The following is a 20679-nucleotide window of genomic DNA, read 5'->3' on the forward strand; positions in this document are numbered from 1 at the left end:
CAGCATGGAATTCACACAGAAATAACTTCCCTAAACACACAGATTAAAACCTAATTAAAAAATCATTTGTACGCCGATGATTTTATTGCTCAGATTCCCCACGATGAATACCATCACCTCGGTGCTGCTTCAGTCATAACTGAGCATTGCTGTACACATAAAATATCGAAACAATGGAAAGATTCTCCCTCCGAATTTGTAGGAAGCATATAGGGTTTAATGTAGTAAGTGTTGATGTTTTGTTAAAACCAGATTTGGACTGTTAAGAGTGATGGCAGCAGTTCATTCTCCCAGGAAATGCCATGTAGTACATGAATGTGTTTTAGTGTTTTCTCCTGAGGCTAATGTATCATAATTCTCGGCATCATGAAAAAGCTCTCCAGAGGACGGTACTAAAGCTGCACTGTTTGATTGCCTCTTAAAAGACTCTTGTTCATTTAAACTCTTTTACTGTTGTTAAAAAATTTTAAATAACTAATTTTCTTCTTCTTTTTTAAAGGTCCCTTTGAAACAGCACACTTTACCTACAACAAAAGTCATTTGCTATATTTCAACTGAAAATAATATGATGGGCTAGGAGTGGCGGTGCATGCCTGCCATCCTAGACCTTGGTAGGTGGAGGCAGGAAGATTGCAAGCTCAAGATCAGCCTCAGGTGATAGAGAGTTTCCAGCATGGTCTACGTGAGACTGCATCTCAGAAGAAACAGACAAAGTCAGTATAGTGACAGCAATGGGGAGGCTGAGGCAGGAGGATCCCAAGTTCAAAGCTCCACGGAGCCAGAAACTAGTAACAAATTCTATCACGTGGCGCATGTGTGGGCTGTGTCAGAACATGTGAGACTGAAGGCTAACCCTTAGATGGCCTCTGGTGCTGCAGAGTTTCCTCAGGAAGGCAGCAAGCAGAGTCACTCATGAGGTTTCTGTTGAGCCACCGCTGTTGCCATGGTGCCCTACAAGGTCAGGTTGGGATTTTCAAGGTTAACCCCTACTTGGAAAACTGGAAAGTAAAATCTATTGCATAATATGATGAAACCTTGTATGATACAGACTGTTCAAATTTGGGAGTTGTAAGCACACATCTATTTGACTGTGTCTGCCTATCATCTATCAATATGTCTGCCCATCTATCTTTCTAAATTTTGGGAGTGTATACAATAGGAAATCATCCCATGAAATACCATTTTCTAGAGCATAAGCTACTGCAAAAATTATACATTAGGAAGGCATTTCAGTGATGTTGGTTTTGAGCCCTTTGTGCATATTTTCAAATATAAGCATTTCTTGGGGGGAGGGAACCCCAGAGGGGTGTGGCTCAAGAGACTTACAAGCAGAGAATTCCTCTGGATTTTTCTTACTTCTGTCTTGAATATTCTTTCTTAGGAAGACATTGTCAAGATTTTCCTTTCCAAATTAACATTTCCTTTGCTTCTCTTATCTTACGGAGCACTAATCATCTAAAATTGGTTATAATATGCCCTTTGAAAGCACCACACTTAGCACACTGTTGAATGCCTCACGGATGGCAGGATGAACACAGCGATTTTAAAAGCCATTCTTCTGCATGCCGCCATGATGGGTCAGACAGTGTTAGCCCATTTTGACTTACAGATTCCGCTTATTTCATGGGGTTCATCTTTAGTATGCATTGCGTTATTACTGGGCTTGGCAGACTGTTTCATAACATTGCTCTGAATATCAGTATTTATTTAACAAACTTAAAAAAAAAACTCTAGATAAATTTATAAATACTAGAAGCTCATTTCTTGGTTACGTCTGTAAAAGCTCAAAGAGGGAGGGTTCCTTTAGTTATCTGAAAATTACAGGTAATCAGCTTGGGCCGTTCTCATCCTTGCGCTGTGAATTCAATTCAAGTCTATAATTAGTTTCAGCTACTCTCAATTAAAGCTTCAAAGGAAAGAGCCCTTCCCCAGGACACACTAGGCTCTCCCAACCTCTCCTTGAATGGGCAGCACACTGTTCAAGAATTACTTTTCAAATGAGGTGCTATGATTTCTAATATTAATTATGAGTAGAATACACACATCTGTTTGAAGATTGTTTCTAAGCTGTTTCTTTAAGTAGTTTTTGACTTGGTCTATGCAAGAATAAAATGTCTGCTTTTCTGAACGTATTTAGTTAAAAAAAAATCCACACACACACGAGAGAAAATAAGACTTTTCTCGCAAATGAACTTTTACTGAGTCTCTCACTGTGTGCCGCCACCTCCACTGTGTATGGTAAATGCTGCAGGGGACCTATACTTAGGGACATTTTGTAGGGTGGTGTTTTTATATAGGTAAGTGTTTTGCTTTCCCGCCTCTTCTATGGAAGAGGACCATACAAGATCGTCTTGGAGTTTTAGAGACCCTTAATTAGAATTTCAACTGGGGTGGAGAGATGGCTCAGTTGCTAAAGTGCTTCACCTCGCAAGTGTGAGTACTTGAACTTGATCGTTAGAAACCATGTTAAAGAAAAGAAACAGCTTGGCCTGGTAATCAGTGTTTGTCATCTCAGAGCTGGGAGAGTGGGGGCTCCCTGGGGCTCAATGGCTAGGCTAGGCTAGCCTACTTAGTGAGCTCTGGACTAGTGAGCAATCCTGTGTAAAAACAAATGGTGCTGGGTGCCTGAGCAAAGGCAAGACAGCTAAGCTTGTCCGCTGGCCTCTGCACGTGCACGCACACACACACACACACGCACACGCCCATATTTTCATTTTAATTGAAACCAAAAGCTTTATATGTAAAATGAATAATGAGCCCTTTCCTATGTTTTTACACATTACAAGGTTCTTGCTATATAGAAAGAGAGAAAGAAAGAAACAAAGGGAGAAAGAAAGGGAGAGGGAGGGAGGGAGGGAGGGAAGGAGGGAGACAGGAAAAGGAAAGTGATCATGGAGCTCCAGACTGCTCCCATCTCCCAGGGTCTCCATCTGAATGCGGGACGAGGCCCGTGTCTCCCTTCAGACACCATCTATAACCACAAGCCTTTGCAGCCCCTATCTGTCTTCTGCTGGCTTGGGGCCTGTGAAAGCTTAAACAAAGAGAAACAAATACTTACCAATTCTGCCTCCTGTTGACTGATGTCCTGCAGATAAGGGACGGTTGCCAGCTCTGCCATTGCTTGATTGATCACCTGGGCCTGCTCCTTCACTCTCTGCAGCCGGCTGAGGAGGCTGGCGTAGTGCAACTTCTCCATCACACCTGAGCAGGCGTGGAAATTCCCCTAGTCTCACAGGGAAGAAGGCATGTTTCAGAACGAGAACACAGAAAGAGAGCTTTCTGAAGTCAATCAGGGTGGGGACAAAATATACTCTCGCTGTCTCTCTCTGTCTTTCTGTCTCTGTCTCTCGGTCTCTTTCTTTCTCTCTTGCCCTGACTGGCCTGGAATTCTCTACATCACCTAGGCTGGTCTTGAATTCACACAGCTATCTAACTACCTCTTCTGGGATGAAAGGCATGCACCGACAGACTTGGCTCATCTACGTCTTTTGAAAGCAACAGAACCCAGTGCGTTCTATCACTTGAGAAATGGCCTCTGCATTTTTTCAAGGAGGCGGCTCTACATGAAAGGCAGCTCTTAGTAGGGCTGTTGAGATGGGTTCTCCAGTTGCCTTAGGAAAGGAGGCTGTTGGGAAAAACCAGGACAGAGAGTTAAGCTGGGCTCCACTAGCTGTCCGTCCTCTCACAGGCCCATGGCCTTCTACAGGGGGCTTGATCAACTGTCTGTCACAGCATCGTATCAACTCAGAGTTTACCCGTTCTCTTAGTTATGCCAGTTTTTTATGCAAGTTGAATACCTAGCTCTGCCCTTATCTGTCATTTCTCCCTGGGCCGTTTATACACTCCCCCTTACACGGTTCTCTCTAGCTCCTAAGACTACTTTAGCAACTGACACGAACCATCTTGTGGTAGCCTGCGCTGTGCTCTTGTCCCTTATGAATACACAGGTGTCTCTTACGAAGATGGGGCTATTTAAGATAAGGTGGCGTCTTATGCATTTGTCACTGACAGGTCCAGAAGAGAGGTTGAACACAGACTGCCATGCTTGAGAGGAGAGGCAGAGTGTATGATACCCCCCCCAGGTTTCTCTTCAGGAAAAGTATATGGGGGGCACATTATGGTCAAAACTTAAAGGCCTGAGTGTTAGCTGGGTTCTGAAGGCGTTCGGCAACTAGAGCTCAGGACAGCAAGGCTGGTGACCAGTATCCTTCCTTATCCTTCATACAGGACTCCTGGACCAGCTACGGCAGAGCCCCTGGGTGAGTCTGTTAAGAAGACGGTTCACACTGCCTTCACCCTTCTCAGGGAATCCATGGATTTGCTGCATAGCCCTCGACATTAGAATGATGTAGGTACCTGCCCAAATCTCCAGGCATCTCAAGAAGGAGTTTAAGATGACATCATTTCCTTTCTGTTTCCTACCTGAGAGGGACTATTTTAGTTGGTGAGTCTGTATCAGACGGTTCCCTGAAAGGAGACATGGGATTTCTTTCTAAAGGAGATTTTTCCTCTGAAGAGAAAGCCACTGTTAGAAAGTAGCACCACTGAGAGATCAGCTGAACTTCAGCTTGAAATTAGGAAGGGACCCTCTGAAATGCCAGGCTGGCACTGTGACTGACAGCAAACCCGTGAGATTGGCCTCTCCTAGAATCTGCCAAAAGGACAAAGGTTAGGCCTTCTGACTTTCCTCCTCTCTGATGGCCACCTGTGTGGCCCAAGGGATGCCCTCCATTTTTACTTATTGTTTCTGATTAGTTGTTTATACGAAAATCTACCAACTTCCAGGAGTGATGCTTCCGCAGGGTGTGTTTGAGATCCCTCGTCTGAAGCAATCAGAGAGCCAGCCACCATTCAGCTGTGGAGTATCCCTGAACAGTGGCATTTTCTCTCTAAAGAACAATGGCTTCCTTTGTCCTTCTTAGGGGAAACAATGGGCCTATTGCAGGGAAGCGCGGGGCTGACTCAACGTCAGGGAGCAGAATCCGCTGCAGCTTGCTCGGGAACATAATCTATTAGTGTAATTTTCCAAAACATCAGGAAAATGAAAATAGTTGAAGCAACAGTGCTTTGTTAGCCCGATTGCTGGGTGCATAACAAAACAGGAAGTTCTCTGTATGAATGAGACCCTGGGGAAAGAACCTACATGGATGCTAACAGTCACCCAGCCCTCCCCTCCCCACAACCAAATGCAGTTCTGGCCACCAGGAGGCTACAGATCAATGTCATGTATGTGCAAGACGAGAGCTTTGAAAGACTGAGCAGAAAAAAGACGAACATCAGTATCTGATGTCAGCAGGGGTGTTTTAATGTGGCTGCTTTAAGAAAAATCAAGGAAATAGTGGAAGATGAAGGAATTAGCCTAAACTTTTAGTGCTGGCAAAGCAAGTTAGCCCCCGACCCCCCCCACCCTGTGAGACCTTAGGAGTGATCAAATGGCCCCTTAGTTTCTGGAAAGAGGGTAATAAAGTGGCCAAGATTGAAGCTAAAACCTCACCCGGGTGTGATGAAGGTTAGGCAAATAGCAAGTTCAAACACAGGCTTCTGGAAGAATTGCCTGGATTTAGTAGCAATTATTGATAAATGCTGAGTAAATAAATGGTCCTGCATAATGCTAGGAGAGGCAGCGCCTGATGTGTGGCGTGCATTTCCACTTGGCATGACATATAGAAACACTGTTTGCAAGCAGGGAACGCATAGGAAGCGTATACTATCGTTTACCTCAAATGTGCACATGTAAACAGTTTAAAATCTTTTGTCTGGAAGAAATAAAAAGTGAAATTAACAAGGTATTAAAACATGGTTAGTTGCATCTTTTTTTCCCAACAGATTTTATTATTTAGAATCTTAAGCATTTAGCCAGGGAGCACAGACAGAGCAGAAGGTTCAAGGCAGACAGCAGCCAATGAGGTTAACGAAGGGAGAAGAACATCCAGGGAACTTGAAGACCACTGGCCTTGTACTCATGCAGGTCCATGAGTTCTGCCTCCCAAGTGCTGGGATTAAAGGTGCGCTACACCATTGTCTAGCTAGGACTAAAATCTTGAGGCTGAGGGATTAAAAAAAAAAGCCCTTACAGTGAGGATGCTGGGGTGTGAACGGTTGACATTCAGCAGGATTGGAAGCCACGAGGAACATGCTGACATGTTTAAATTTATAGCTTGTAAAGGAACAGAATGATCCTTGTTTATCCATGTGTTGTGTGCCTGGAAGAGCCATTTTTGGAGACAGGTATATTAGGCCTATGTCAGAGTGTAGAGGAGATCACGGTCTGAAACATAGGACCCTCCCTCAGCCTGGAGAAAACCACCTTCTTTGCTGTCTACCACCCCTGCAGGAGGTCAAAGTCCATGTTTCCATGAAGCATTTTCAGTTAATTTTCTGATTTAATTTGATTTTTGTATTTTGGTGCTCAATCCAAGATTTACTTTATTTTTAATTCTGTGTATCTGTGCCATGATCCAACGGAGCCAGAACAGTCGGGGAAGTTGTTTATTGGTGGTTTGAGCTTTGAAACTGCATGATAGCTTAAAATAACATGAGGCACACTAACAGACTGCGTGATCATGAGAGGTTTTCCAAACAAAACCTCCAGGCGCTTTGGTTTTGTGAGCTGCTCTTGTCATGAAGAGGCAGGTGCTGCAATGTGCACTCAGCCACACGAAGTTGGGCGTGCGGAGGAACCAAAGAGTCGTTTCCAGAGAGGATTCCCTAAAGCCTGGTGCCCATTGACCAGGGAAGAAACTGTTTCATGGCGTTAAAGAAGACGCAGAAGAATGTAATCTGAGAGATGACGAGACTGAAACCTTAGATGCTACGTAGGGATTAAGAAATGAAGGGAATTTTAAAACTATTCAATATTTATGTAGCTCAGTTTTTCTACATTTTAGTACAGAAACTTTAACGAAATGCAGCTCTGCAGGTGTTTCTGTGTGAGTTAACAAGTAAACAAGATCACTTCTCATCACTCTTGGGGGTGAATTCTTTACAGTTACACACGTTGGCCTGCCATTTAAGAGGGCTGTCTCCCCGCATTTCCAAGACCATGATGAGCGGGCACTGACACATGGAGAGATAGACAGATATTGGCGTTTCTGCGGTGTGGTTTAGATAATAAGGACTGGGAAGAAAACATTTGTGCTGAGAGCACATTGTAGCCCCTGCCTCTTCATCACAAGAGTGGGTCACAAAACATTAAGATTACCTCAAGTGAAAAAGATCTCAAATATTAAAAAACTATAGAGTCCAACTATGGAATAAACTTCCAAGTTGTCCTATTAAAAAAACTTATAATGTATTAATAAAAGAATACTGGGAGAACTCATTCTAGTTTTTGTTTTGTGTCCAAACTTTGGTACCCTAGCTATGCGAATATGCATTACCACTTCAAGCTATGGATGGCTCCTCGTCGGTCAAGTGAGGGGCGTTGTGAGGGCCCAATAAGATGATGGGAGATGGTTCGCACCAGCAGAGCACCATACTGGGACTTCTGGGTCGCACCTCCAAAGCAGTTGGCGCCTGCTTCTAAGCAGGGTTTCTCCGTCTCACTTCAACAGTGTTTGGGCTAAGAAAATGTCCTGATTATGACAGGTGCAAGGATTCAGCAGAAATCTTTAGGGTTTTGTTTGGCTCACTTTAGTTTTAATGTGATTCTGTTGACGGTACATTGTTGTCCCGTTTTTGTATATTTATTTTGTGAAGAACAAAAAATGTCCCCTTTGTTTTACTGTAGGAAAATTTAAAATTAGAACAACCAGTGAAAGAGTCTGCAATGATACTCTAATTTACGGCTATCGCATTATTGTAGTTTGGTGCACTGTCGTGCCAGCTCTTTTCTTGATTAAAAATGCTGGATGGACACCCCTTGTTTATAAGGTAGGTTAATATAGAATATGTGTAGGGAGAAATATCATGAGAATTCTTGGCATTGTCTAAGTATTATTTTAACATTCACATATTTATCATTATTTATATGACAATGTAAGTGTGATAATGCTTTAAATTCATATGACGGTATTATATCAAAGATTAATGCTGTCTTTTGGGTCTCCTGCACTGTAATGAATGCTAAGGCTGCAATATATATTATTTTCATACCCCAGAGCTACTTACACTAAGGGACATTGTCAAAGCGTCTCTGGGCATATATGATGCGAAACACCCTTCTTAGCTGCTAGGATTGGATGTAAAGATGGATGCCCCCAATAGGTGGCTCTTTGCCTTAGTGGACAAGCAAAGTCATGTCTGAGTTGCCGTATTAAGAGTGACTGAGAGACCCCTAGGCACTTCAGGACAGATGTTGCCCCGGCATCAGTCACTTTCTTACGGTGGCTATGTACTGATGCTGGATCTTAGTGGTCACAGTCTGTGGTCGCTGATACCGCAGGCCTGAGTCCAACCTTCCCATGGGCGGCTGATCTGCACCATGCCTGGAGAGGACCCCTCAAGTCCTGCCTATGCGTGGGGAACTGAGCAAGTCAGTGACGGAAGGAAAAGGATTTGAGACCTATGGGACCCTAGCACTACACTCGCAGTAGAAGAAAAATTGAAGTATGCAGGATGTCCAAGGAAAAAGAAAGACTAATGAAACAGCCCTTTTGTCCAACAAAACCCAGGCCAGTCTGAATAATTAAAATTTCTATGAATCTGAATGCTCACAATACAACGCTTGTGCACCTTGGGTGAATGCCTGCCTCTAGGGCAAATACATAGACAACACAGTGTGAACTGATTCAAATGCACAGCATTTTATATTTGAATCGATGCCAAGACACAGTGAACTTAAACACACCACTGAAAAGTGCTTGTTAAGGGCAGCAGGTGGGAATTCTTCCTAGTCACCAACTCATCGTCTGCTTCGTTAAGTTACCTTTGTAGTCAGCTTTTCTCAGCCCTGCTTTAGGAAACCGTGCTGGGCAGACATGAGATGGGGAAGCCAGTGTTTGGAAGCCAATACCCATTGTCTCAGAAAAACTTTAGACTCACTCACTTGGCTCCCATTAAGATAGTCTCGCCAGTATTGTTTCCAACAGGAGTAAATACAGGGAACTCGGTGAGATGGACAGAGAGAACAAGATTTCTGGTATTTATTGTTCTGAGACTGGTTGCACAGCAGAGGACCCTGCTGAATGGCTATCCAAATTTCTTTAATTATGGTTAGGAGGTCTCATTTTCAGATCCACAGAGAATCTCCTATAAACATCCAAGCAGTCCCGATACGCTTGGGGAGGTGAGAAGGAAAGCGTATGGCCTCTGAGACAGTGCCTGACACGTGAACGGCCCAACCTGCACTCACACCGTGTAGTCCAAGCCAGCAGCAACCATGCCATTAGCGTCTAAACAAGTGCTGAGCTAGGCAGATGTTGCCCCAGAGACAGAGCCCAGACAGATGCCTCCCACTGCACCTAGCACCCGGGCCGCCAGGGTAGCCATGGCAAGAAGGGACCAACCAATGCTCAGGGGATGATGATTCTTGGTAGGGAATACTTTATTGCCTCAGTAACCTGGTGATGGCAGTGATGATGTGTGTGGATTTTCAGTTAGGATGGGCAGGGGTGTGTGTGTGTGTGTGTGTGTGTGTGTGCAAGGGATTATGATAAAGGCTGAACTGCAGAAAAAGGCCCCAAATTTGTGGCACTGCCAACGAGACTGTTGGGGACAGAAGTTGAGTCACTTCCTGGAGCACACATTCAACCTCAAGTTCCAGTGTGAGCATGCTTGGAGATGAGCCCTGTGCTTGAGGTGATTAGGATGAGATGAGGTTATGAAGGTGGGGCCGTCTCCTGGTTGGTTTCAGTTGTCTGTTTGGCACAACCAGCATTCACCCAGGCAAGCAGTCGCAACTGAGGCGCTGCATAGGTCAAACTGGTCTGTGGCCATGTCTGCGGGGAATTGTCTTAGTTGTTCATTGATGTGAGGCCACAGTCCATTGTTGGCAGTTCCACAGCAGGACAGGTAATCTTGGAACTGTATCAGGAGAGAGAGAGAGAGAGAGAGAGAGAGAGAGAGAGAGAGAGAGAGAGAGAGAGAACCAGTACGCAGCATTCTTGCTCGTCTTTGGTTCAGTTCCTGCCTGCACGTTCCTACCTTGAGTTCCTTCCCTGACCTCCTGCAACAATAGACTGTTAATTGAAAGTATAAGATGAACTAAGCTCTCTTTTCCGCAAGTTGCCTTTGGTTATGGAGTTTCTCACAGCTAGAGAAAGCAGAGGAGAGCAGCCACCATGGAGGGAGAGTGGCCTTCTAAGAATAGAGGCCTGAGTCTTCTACCGTCTCTCTGAGCCCTCTGGCGATACAGGGAAAAGTTCAGCTTTATGAGAATCAAGAGGACAATTACTCTCTGATTGTAGAAACTTCTACTGTTGAGCCCACTGGCTCTACAGCATTTTGGCACAACAGCTCGAGCCAAGAAAGAGAAATAGGGATTCCTTACTAGAAGAAATAGAGGGAGGTGGCCGAGTAGAACACGGTTGGAGATAGCAGGGGTTGGAGGCAGGGAAGTCTGTTAAGAGCATGCTTTCTAAATTAAATCATGCAAATGGATTGGACATTTTATAACTTTCCTAAAATGCTGGGCGATGTTAGTGAGCAAAGAATTGCTGAGCAGATGCTACGTAGCTGCTCGTGACAGCCCCCTTGTCTCTCTTCCTACGAACATCAAATCAACAGTGTAATACAAAAGCCACATGAAGAAGATTCTTACAGTTTCCAACTTAAGGCCTTTTGAAAAATATTAAAGGGGGGCAAATCTGCAGCCTTTCTAATGTATTAATGAGAAAGTCTCTTTCTGAATTTCAGTACAATAGCCTACAGTGTGTAAAAGAGCAGCAAGGAATTCGGGTCACACTTAGGACATATTAAAACACAGAATTGGAGGAACAGCACACTCTCCCTGGAATGGGGAAAGGGATTACATCATTTACCTGAGGCCACACACAGCTCGGCAGCAATGTTTAGAGCGGCACCCTGCTTGAGACTGGGTGGGCAGGCACGAGCTCTGAGTTCCCGTGCAAGATGATGAGGCGGTCCTGTGCAGTGGCTCAGTAAATGAAGTAGGGAAGGCACTCTGATTGCTAACATTCTGTTATTGATTTGAAATGAGAAATCTCCAGCAGCCTTGGGGAGGAAGGCAGGGGGAGGGAGAGCTCTGCAAGGAGATATTTGTCTGACAACAACTCAGGACCGCAGTGTAGTCCGAGGACATGTGTGGGACCGGAAGAGGAATGGAATCGTTAGCTAACCCCAGTTTGCTTTTGTAAATGTGATCTCAGGGTGTGTGTCTTTCTAAGAAACAAAAGAAAACAACAACAAAACCCCCAAACTCAACCCTTGCAATGTTGGCTCTTTCAGCTTTCTATACGCTTAGGAACCCCGGGTGCTCACACACGGGACGAGAGACCCATCTGATACTCACATTCAGTTGTGTGCTGCGGATAAAGTCCAGGACTGGCAGGATTCGCTTCCCCACTGTCTCCATGAGTCTCACTGTATCTTCTCTGGTCAGCAGAGAGAAAGGCGTTTTATGTTCTAGAAATTGTAACAATAAATTTTTATACTTTTTATTCCAGAATTCCATTTCAGAATGCTTTCTTTTGTGAGCTATGGACAGACAGATACTTCAATATTAAGAGATAGGAAATCTTTAGTGTGGACACTAGCCCCACCCCCGCCCATGTATGTGACAATAAAAGCTCTCTGAGGAGAAAGGCAGAGGAGACGTCACCCTTTAGAAACTGACATTAACTCATTTTCTTGATTGAGAGATCTAAGAGACAACCTGTGACAATTTGTGTATCTCAGCAGAATATGTTTGCCTTGAACTGTGAGAAAATGTTGTCATAAGCACGTCTGATTCTTGTCTCGCGCCACTCAGGTATTCTTCACGTGTGCAGATGCCATTGACTTTGAATGTGGCCCGAGGCAGAGATAAGCCTTGCGGTTATGATGCCAGGCAGAATTCCAGTTCCTAACTATGTGGGTATCTCACAAGGAGCAAGCTCAGCCTGGTCATCAAGTCAGTCTGTAAGTCTGAGATTTCAATTCTATGTAACCATTTTCTTGAAAATTTTAACCGAAATTACTTAACACCATCAACTGTGTGCTCTTCAGATGACTTGGACTCCCGACTAATTGTCTGAGGAACGAGAGGAGCAGACGCTAATGCCCCAGCAGAGAGTCCAGCGGACCTGGACTTGACATGGGTGCTTTCGATTTCATGTACTAGTCATGCTGACCAACGGCTTCATATTTGCCCCTTAACGATGAAAAACTATATTCTTTATTTTTCTTTTTCCATTGTGTGTGTGTGACCTTTTCAGCTGGCATGTGTGTGTCCATGCATACATGTGGGGGGCCAAGGTTGAAGGCAGGACTCATCCTCCATTGCTCTTCCACCCTATTGATTGAGGCAGGGTCTCTCAGTCCTACCCGGAGTGTGTTGATGTGACTGCTTTAGGTAGCCAGCTTGCTCTGGTGATCCCATCTCTGCCCTTCATGGCTAGAACTACACTAAGCTCCCCAGCATTTCTGTGGGATTCTGGGAATTGAAAATTTAGTTCTTATGCCTCTTGAGCTAGTACTTCAATTGTTGACTCCAGACCCCAGACCTGAAAGTCCGTAGTCTTGGTGGCTATGCCAGGCAGTGGTGATGGTGGTGTCTGGATGGGATGCTAGGAAGGGGTTGGTAAGCACTCCATGATAACGTACAGTGTGTTCCTGGGGGGATTCTCTCCTGAATTCAGCATTTTGTGTATTTTTAATCAACCCACAAAGAAAATTAGAAAGACTAAAAGTGACTTAAAACCAAACATTTTTGTATATCCAGGCCCTTCTACAAGCTTGGTGTTGGGACACAGTTTAGAAATGGGAACATTTCAAAATGTAGTACATTGAGGTTCCAATCACCTGTGAAAGTGGGCAGCTTCCTGCTTGACACCTTTTCCAAAAACTTCCCATCTTCTTTGTTCTTGAACCCAAGCGTCAAGAGATACTGCTGAGGAGGAAAAGACGACCAGTCAGCTGTCTGGGGCAGCACGTGGAGTCCTTGGGTGTCTGCAAATGGGAGAAAGAAGCAAGAATCTGGCTGTAGTTTCATCATTTTCAGGAATTGTGTTTAGAAAAGCGATAAATATAAACATTAAAAGCACAGAGTAAAATTATGTGCATCAGAAGCACAAGTGGCTAATATATAAAATTGTACTCCATCATTTGTATTTTCCTGGTGATAATAAATACACACAAAGCACGGTAATAAGCCACAAGCAGATCCCACGGCCATCTTTCCCCATTCATAACAACGGGCATTCAGGAGCAGCTCATAGGAGGGGTTATTGTTCTCTGTGTGTTTGGTTTTGTATCCTAGCTGAAGACTACAGAAATAATGTTACATAAAAGGAAACAGAGAAGGAGCAAGGTGAGAATGAAAATGAGAGGTGCTGGGAAAGCGGCTCTCTGCACGTGCAGGAGCAGCCCTGGAGTTAGCAGCTCCTGCTACACAAAACACGGTTCAAAATGCATCAAAGACTTCATGTAAGACTCGGCATTCTGAGACAGCAAGAAGAGAACCGGGAAAGCCCTTCAGGATTAGACACAGGCGAGGATTTTCTGCATAGGACTCAATACACTGGACATAACCTCCAGTTGACAAATGAGACGGCACAAAGTGTAAAGGTTTCTGCGACACAAAGAAAATGATGGCCAGAGTGAAGAGACAGCCCACAGGATGGGAGAGCTCTTTCCTGAGCACACATCAGACAGGATTAATATGCCGGATATGTGAGAACCTTCAAAATTAAACACCAACACCAGTCAGTCCCCAGCTTTCCTCAACAGACTATTCTCAAAAAAGAAAAAATATAAAAGGCCAATAAATACGTGGGAAAATGTGCAAAATCCATAGTCTTTGGGGAAATTTGAATTAAACCTGTTACGGGCGCTCTGGGACCAATTTGAGTGGCAGGTGCTACCACCTGGGACTAAGGTATAGTCCAGACCAGGGCCGCTGCCTAGGGCCAGGTCTGTGTCTGTGGCTCTGCAGTGGCCAGGATCTGGAGTGGTGTCTATGATTCCTGTTATCACTGAAGGTTGTGTGAGTGCCTGGGGTATGGTCAGTCACCTGAGATCACTGGTGCCCGAGGGCCTTATGGCTGCAGGTGACATACTGATCTCGGCGGCCTATGCTGCTACAGGGCCATGATGATGTTCAAGCCCCAGGCTGCTGCCAAAGGCCATGACTTGGTTCTTGGTCCTGTTGCAGATGGGGTCTGTGATGATGCTCATGGCTAGTGCTAGCACAGAGGGGTCACTGGAACCATGCTGTGTTGAGCCAGACTGCCTTTCCATGACCCTGGGATGGCTGGCCCCACCTTTCACTGGATATTGTAGCGGGACAGCTAGTCCCACCCCTCAGAGGAGAGCTGCTCCCCCATCCCCTACCCCTGCACTCAGGAAAGATGGTCCCACCCCTCACCACAGGCATTCACCCAAGTGACCCAGCTCTGAGGGTGTGAGAATAACAGAGTTTACCCATTCCCCTCGTCTGCCATGGGTTAGGGAAAAATGCCCCCCGCCCCCCGTCCCTTGCTATGTGCAGCCGGTGAGAGACCTGGCCTTGGGCTCACAAGAATGAGAGAACAGCCCTACCCCTCACCAGCTGCAGCACACCGGTGGCAGAGTGGGCCCTGCACCCCGCTGGGGCAGCACACTAGACCTGACCCTGTTGGCAATGGCACAAGTGAGCCAGTCCTGAGGGCATGAGCGTTAACCCCATCCCTCTCAGATACCTCTGCAGCAATCAGGAGAGAGGGCCCTGCACTTCACCAGGGCAAAACAGCAGAGCTGGCCCTGGTGTTGTGATCTGAGGACCCGAGAGCAGGAGAACTGGCCCTGCTCCTTGCTGCAGGCTGCACCAGGGCTGTGAGTTGGTCCACCCAGCATCCACATCACCTATGAGCATATGAAGGGGATGAATCTGCAGATCCAAAACAGCAGGATCTCCACGACACAGGACAACAGGATGTCCAAGAGGAGCCCCAGTGAGAGCCCAGTATTAGTGGTGTAGCAGAAGCCAGAGACCTTGAGCAGGACCAATGATTCATGGCAATGAACATTTGCAAGTAAAGATGAATGGATCAAACAGTCAACTGTGTGACTCCATGAGCCACACCACAGCTTCCGTGACAAGGCTCTTCTCCTCTCCTTTCTTTCTTTCTTTCTTTCTTTCTTTCTTTCTTTCTTTCTTTCTTTCTTTCTTTCTTTTTTCTTTCTTTCTTTCTTTCAATTTGGTTTTGTTTTGGGGGAGGTTGCAAGGGCAGAGGGCAGATGTGAGGGACAGGGAAGTAAGTGGGATTGGAATGTACGATGTGAAATCCACAAAGAACCAATAGAAGTAAAAAAACTGTGCCTGCATTTATTTTGTTAATAACATGTCAATTTCTTAAAATCCATAATTCACATACTCCTTTGTTGGAAGAAAGTCTAGAGCTTACTCTTTTTTATTTTTAAATTGTTTTTATTGAGCTATGCATCTTTCTCCACTCCCCTCCCTTCCTTTCCCACCTCTTCTACCTTCTCCTGTGACCTCACACTCCCAATTAATCGGGAGATCTTCTCTTTTCTTCCTTCCTATGTGGATCCATGTATGTCTCTCTTTGTTTTCTAGGTCGGAGACTCTATCTTAACCCAGTCATAATGGCCACCATTAAGAAAACAGCAGCAAGCTGAGTTGTGGTTGTGCATGTCTTTAATTTCAATACTTGTGAGGCAGAGGTAAGCGGATCTCTGTGAGTTTGAAGCCACCCTGATATACAAAGTGAGTTCCAGGACAGCTAGGCTAGGACTGTTATACAGAGAAACCCTGCCTCAAAAAACAAAAACAAAACAAAAAGAAAGGAAGAAAAGAAAAGAGAAGAAAGGAAAGAGCAGCAACAAGTGCTGTCAAGGATGTGACTCGGGAGAGGGATCCTTATCCACACGTAGTGAGACTGTAAATTGGCACAATCACTATGGCAATGGCATGGGGATATCTAAAAGTCAAAAAAACAGGACTACCATATGACCCAGCAACATCATTCTTGGGTATATACTCTAAAATCAACATACCACAAAGATAGTCATAAATCCATGCTTACTGCTACATTATTTATAATAGCTAAGAAATGGAATCAGCCTTGATGTCCATCAACAGATGAAATGATAAAGAAAATGTAGTATGCACAATGAAAGTCTATTCATCCATGAGGAAAAATGAAGCCATTATGGTAGGGAAAATAAGCCCGACTAAGAAAGAGGACTGTTTACCCCTGCAGACGTGGAACTAGAATGTGTGTGTGTGTGTGTGTGTGTGTGTGCGCGTGCGTGCGCGTGTGTGCACGCACACATGCATGCACATGCAGAGATCACAAACCCAGAAACAGGATCGTCAAAGGGAAAGAAGAGATTCTAAGTTGGGGGAAGAGGGGATTATGGAGCACAAATGGCACAAATTAAAAGGTGGTCTGTTAGTGAGGGGAAAAGGGTCCGGTAAGCTGGGTACCAGGACAAGAGAGGGCATAGTGAGAGAGGAGAACAAGTGGGAACAAGGTACACACTTGTGTGAGGGAGCAGAGGGGAGGATGGGAGAGAACGTATGGGCAGGGATAAGTAAAACAAGCACCAATAGCAAAACGAAGAAGGTATACATGAAAACACCTGGATGAAAAACTTTGCTTCATACGCTAACTCCACCAGAGTTACGTGAGGAAAACCCTGAAGGGATGGCGGCATCAACTCCAGTGATTAGACTTGTGTCTGGAGCACAGATCTAAAGCAGGTTTAGTTCTTCATGGCTGTAAGAGCTGCTTCTGGCCGAGGATCACTTCCTGGCAATGCTTTAAGTGTTGTGTGCGTGTTGTCTCTATGACTGATGATGTCACTTACTCAAGGAATTAGGAAAGTGGAGGGACCTATCTAGGAGGTACCTAGCCAATGAAAGCAGCCTGAAAGTGACAACAAGGACTGATACCCACAACCGGCCCACCACAGTCTGCCCACTGTGCCATCCTTGAGATTGGTTGGTTTTGTGCTACTTTGGGGAGGAGGAGGATAGGTTAGCTTTGTGCGTTGACAGCGAGATCTGCCCTGCTCATTTTTATTGTGAGCAGCAAACCATTGCTCTACTATAAAAAGACTTCTCAATTAGCAATGGGGGAACACAGGCCAAGTAAGCTTAGTTCTGAGTCCTCCTAGAGGGAGAAAGGACACCAATCTTTAATATATTAGAATTATGATTTTGTTAAGGATCAATTTTTAAATAATATAGCATTGAATGTTCCAGTTTGAGCTTTCGCTCTTTATTGGCCTCGTTTCTTTGGTGAATGACAGGCATGGCTTATCCTGATTGTATTGTCCCAGACCCCTTGCTCCTGTTTAGCTAAGTGTTTGCTTAGAAGCTGCTTATTTATTTAGGCATGGTCTCTCACACGGTCCACACTGACTTGGAACTCATGATCCTCCTGCCTCAGCCCCTGCCCTGTTGGGATTCTGAGTGCACCATCCTGCTGGGTTCTGACTCCTGCAGCATTGGAAACTTGACCGTGGATCACACTCTCCCACCCCATAGCCCCTACTGTGTTTCACATGTGGCAGCTGCCCAGAGTCTCTTCCTGTTCCCATTTGTCAGGCTACAGTGTGTGAGAACTGGAGTAAGTTCTTGGTGATCTGTTGAACATATGTGTTAAATAGTTTAATATATTCTGATTCTTCCATAAACTAAATATCATAAAATCCAAACCTAGGACAAAAACATACTGCACATGTTGTAGTCTTTCTTTGGTGCGGGATAATTGCTTTCTGTCAATCATGTTTTAAATAAATGCTGATTGGCCAGGCAGGAAGTATAGGCAGGAAAAACCAGACAGGAAGTAGAGGTGGAGCAATAAGAATAGGAGAATTCTGGGAAGCAGGAAGCTCCCTTGGCATTCCTGCCCAGACACCGAAGAAGCAGAATGTGACCTGCCCCGCTGAGAAAGGTACTGAGCCATGTAGCTAACACAGATAAGAATAATGGGTTAATATAAGTTACAAGAGCTAATAAGAAGCCTGAGCTAATGGGTCAATCAGTTTATAACCTAATGTGGACCTCTGTGTGATTTTCTTTGGGGCTAAATAGCTGTGGGAATAGGGCAGGACAGAAACCCCAAGGAGCCTGGCCCTTCATGTTACATTTCTTGGGTGGTTGGGATCTTGATGAGGACTGGCATTTACCTGAGATTTCTGCATCACATGCTCTATTAAGATCTCTTTTTGCTCAATACACATGGGGGATAAGGTACATCTTTTTTCTAGCCTTGCAGATTATGAAACTAATCTTCAAGAGATTACATACAAGCCTGGGGAGATGGCTCAGTTTTCTGGTAAGGTAAGGCATTTGTTGCGTAAGTAGGAGAACCAGAGTTTAAGCCTCAGCATCAGCATTAAAAGAAAAAAAAAAGAACAAACCAGGTGCAGCAGTATGCGCCTACAGCCCCAGTGCTGGGGCAGAGAGAGGCAGGTCCTTAGGCCTGCTGGCCAGCTGGCCATCTAGTGAATAGGCTAGCTGAGGGTTCAGTGAGAGATGTGGTCTCAGAAACTGAGGTGCAGTGTAATTTAGAAAGACATTTGATGTCACTCTCTGACCTTTACCCTCAGGAGCATGCCTGTCACTCCAAAACAAGCACAACACAAATAAAAATCAGTCTGTGAAATCCTCATGGCAGAGTGTCCCAGAAAGATCTGATGACACTGCTGGGGACTGGCGTTTCTGCAGAGGGAGTAGAACACTTTGACGTTCGGGGTTTCGGTTGTGCTGATGATGAAACAAAGTGAGGGCTTGATGGAGCAGGTGACTAGGGGATGCGGAAGGGTTGGCTCGCCTGCAAGATTTGCTGAATGACAAGGAGACCTGTGTTACTATGGGATGTGATCAGACAGACTGGAAAAATTAATGTGAATCCCAGAGCCAACTTATTATAAAGCTGACAAAATATAAGTATGTTTTGGCTCTTCTTAGTCCTATATTCATCTCTTCCAATGTGTATTTGATTAATTATTAACTTCTAGGTAAAGTTTGGAAATGTGATTAGACCTTTCGTACATGTTGTTAACTTTAGACAGGAATGTAAACGATTGCTTTTGGTTTTGTTTTTCCTTCCATTTATATGCAGAGTAATCGCCGTCTGTGAAGGTCTAGCTTGGCAGGTAGTGTATGACCCCACATGACAACACACTTCCCAAATGTGATGCTCACGCAACATTAATCCGAGTGGAATTGTACTCAACTCTGTGCTCAAACCTGTGTGTCTGAAAACCTTGTGCTTCTGATGGATAAGAAAGTTAATCATATAACTTGGTAAAATTGATTTTAAGAAATGTCCCTTTTGCTGGTGTCATGTCAAGAATACTGGGAGAAAATAGGTTCTTTTAGTCTGTCCCTTTAGAGTTTATCACCATTGGAGTTGAAATTAAAAAGCCTATAATAGAATTTATTACTAAAATTTAGCTTGCAGGTGTGACATAATTCTAAGTTTTTACCACATGAAAGTAGATTCTTCGAAAATACTATCAAAGAGGGACCATAAAGGTTACACTTCTTAAAAAATCCTGTTTTTCAAGCCTTTTCCCCAACCAGATGAAAGATAGCCAATGCCTAGCAAGAGAGGTTTAAGTAGTTGTTCATTAATCCAAATGTAGTGTATGAGGGAAGGGAGGGCTAGCATTGCCCAATCAGCTGGGGAAGTTCCTGAAGCTCTTTGATTTCTCAATTTCTGCTCTTTCCTTTTAAAAATCTTATTTCTGATGTTTTGTGTCTGTCTGTCTCTCTCTGTTGTTTTTATATACTGTGATGATTAGTCTAGAGTTACCTGGGAGACAGATGGGCCACTGGGCATGCCTTTGGAGGATTACTTCGTGTTATTTGAGGTGGGGTGCTCTGCCTGCTGAGGGGGTCACTATTTTCTGATTGGGATCCTGGCCCGTGTAAGAGGGTAAAGGGAACTGAGCAGCGGCTAAATGCATCCATCATCCTTAGCTTCCTGATCGTGGATTTCATTTGACCAGCTGCTTCAAGACCCCGCCACCCCGACTTCACATTCCTGATGGACTGTGTCTTCGAACTGTGAGTTAGAATAAACCCTTTCCCCTTTACCTTGTCATTGTCAGGGTATTTTACGCAGTGACAGGAAAAGAAACAAAGTGTGCTGCTTAGTATTTTGTTGATGTGACATAAGCTGGAGAGTTATTTGAGAAGAGGGAGCCTCACCTGAGAAATTGGCTCCATCAGACTGGCTTGTGAGTAGGTCCTCAGGTCATTGCCTTGACTGATTGCTGATGTGGGCGGGCCCGGTGCATTGTGGGTGCTGCCACCCCTGCCTGGTGGTCCTGAGCTATAGAAACAGGCTGAATAGGTCATGGAGATCAAGCCAGTAAGCAGTGTTCTTATATAGCCTCTGCTTCTTTCAGCTCCTGCCTTGAGTTCCTGGCTTGGTTTCCCTTGATGATGTATGGGAAGCTGTCAGCCACATCGGCCCCTTTCTTCCTGAGCTTTCTTTTGGTCCCGGTGCTCATCATAGCAGTCGAACACCCTGGGAGACTGAAACAGGAATGCTGAGTCTTTCTCCGGGGATTTCCCAAAGCTTTCCGTGGCTCCTTGACATAGCATACATACATGCT

The 20679-nt window shown here is 44.8% G+C and overlaps 1 protein-coding gene across 1 annotated transcript in view; it reads right to left on the reverse strand.

The window, feature by feature from the left end:
- The window catches only part of Spata16 (spermatogenesis associated 16), a 253869-nt gene that overhangs the window by 30915 nt on the left and 202275 nt on the right, over nt 1–20679 (reverse strand). Inside the window, exons 6-8 of the mRNA XM_057757290.1 lie at nt 12901–13047; nt 11411–11523; nt 3059–3223 (exon numbers count right to left, since the gene is read on the reverse strand). Coding sequence (XP_057613273.1) covers nt 3059–3223; nt 11411–11523; nt 12901–13047 — 425 coding nt within the window. The remainder of the gene's footprint in view (nt 1–3058; nt 3224–11410; nt 11524–12900; nt 13048–20679) is intronic.

Source organism: Chionomys nivalis, chromosome 24 (assembly GCF_950005125.1).
Source record: "Chionomys nivalis chromosome 24, mChiNiv1.1, whole genome shotgun sequence".
Lineage (NCBI taxonomy): Eukaryota > Metazoa > Chordata > Mammalia > Rodentia > Cricetidae > Chionomys > Chionomys nivalis.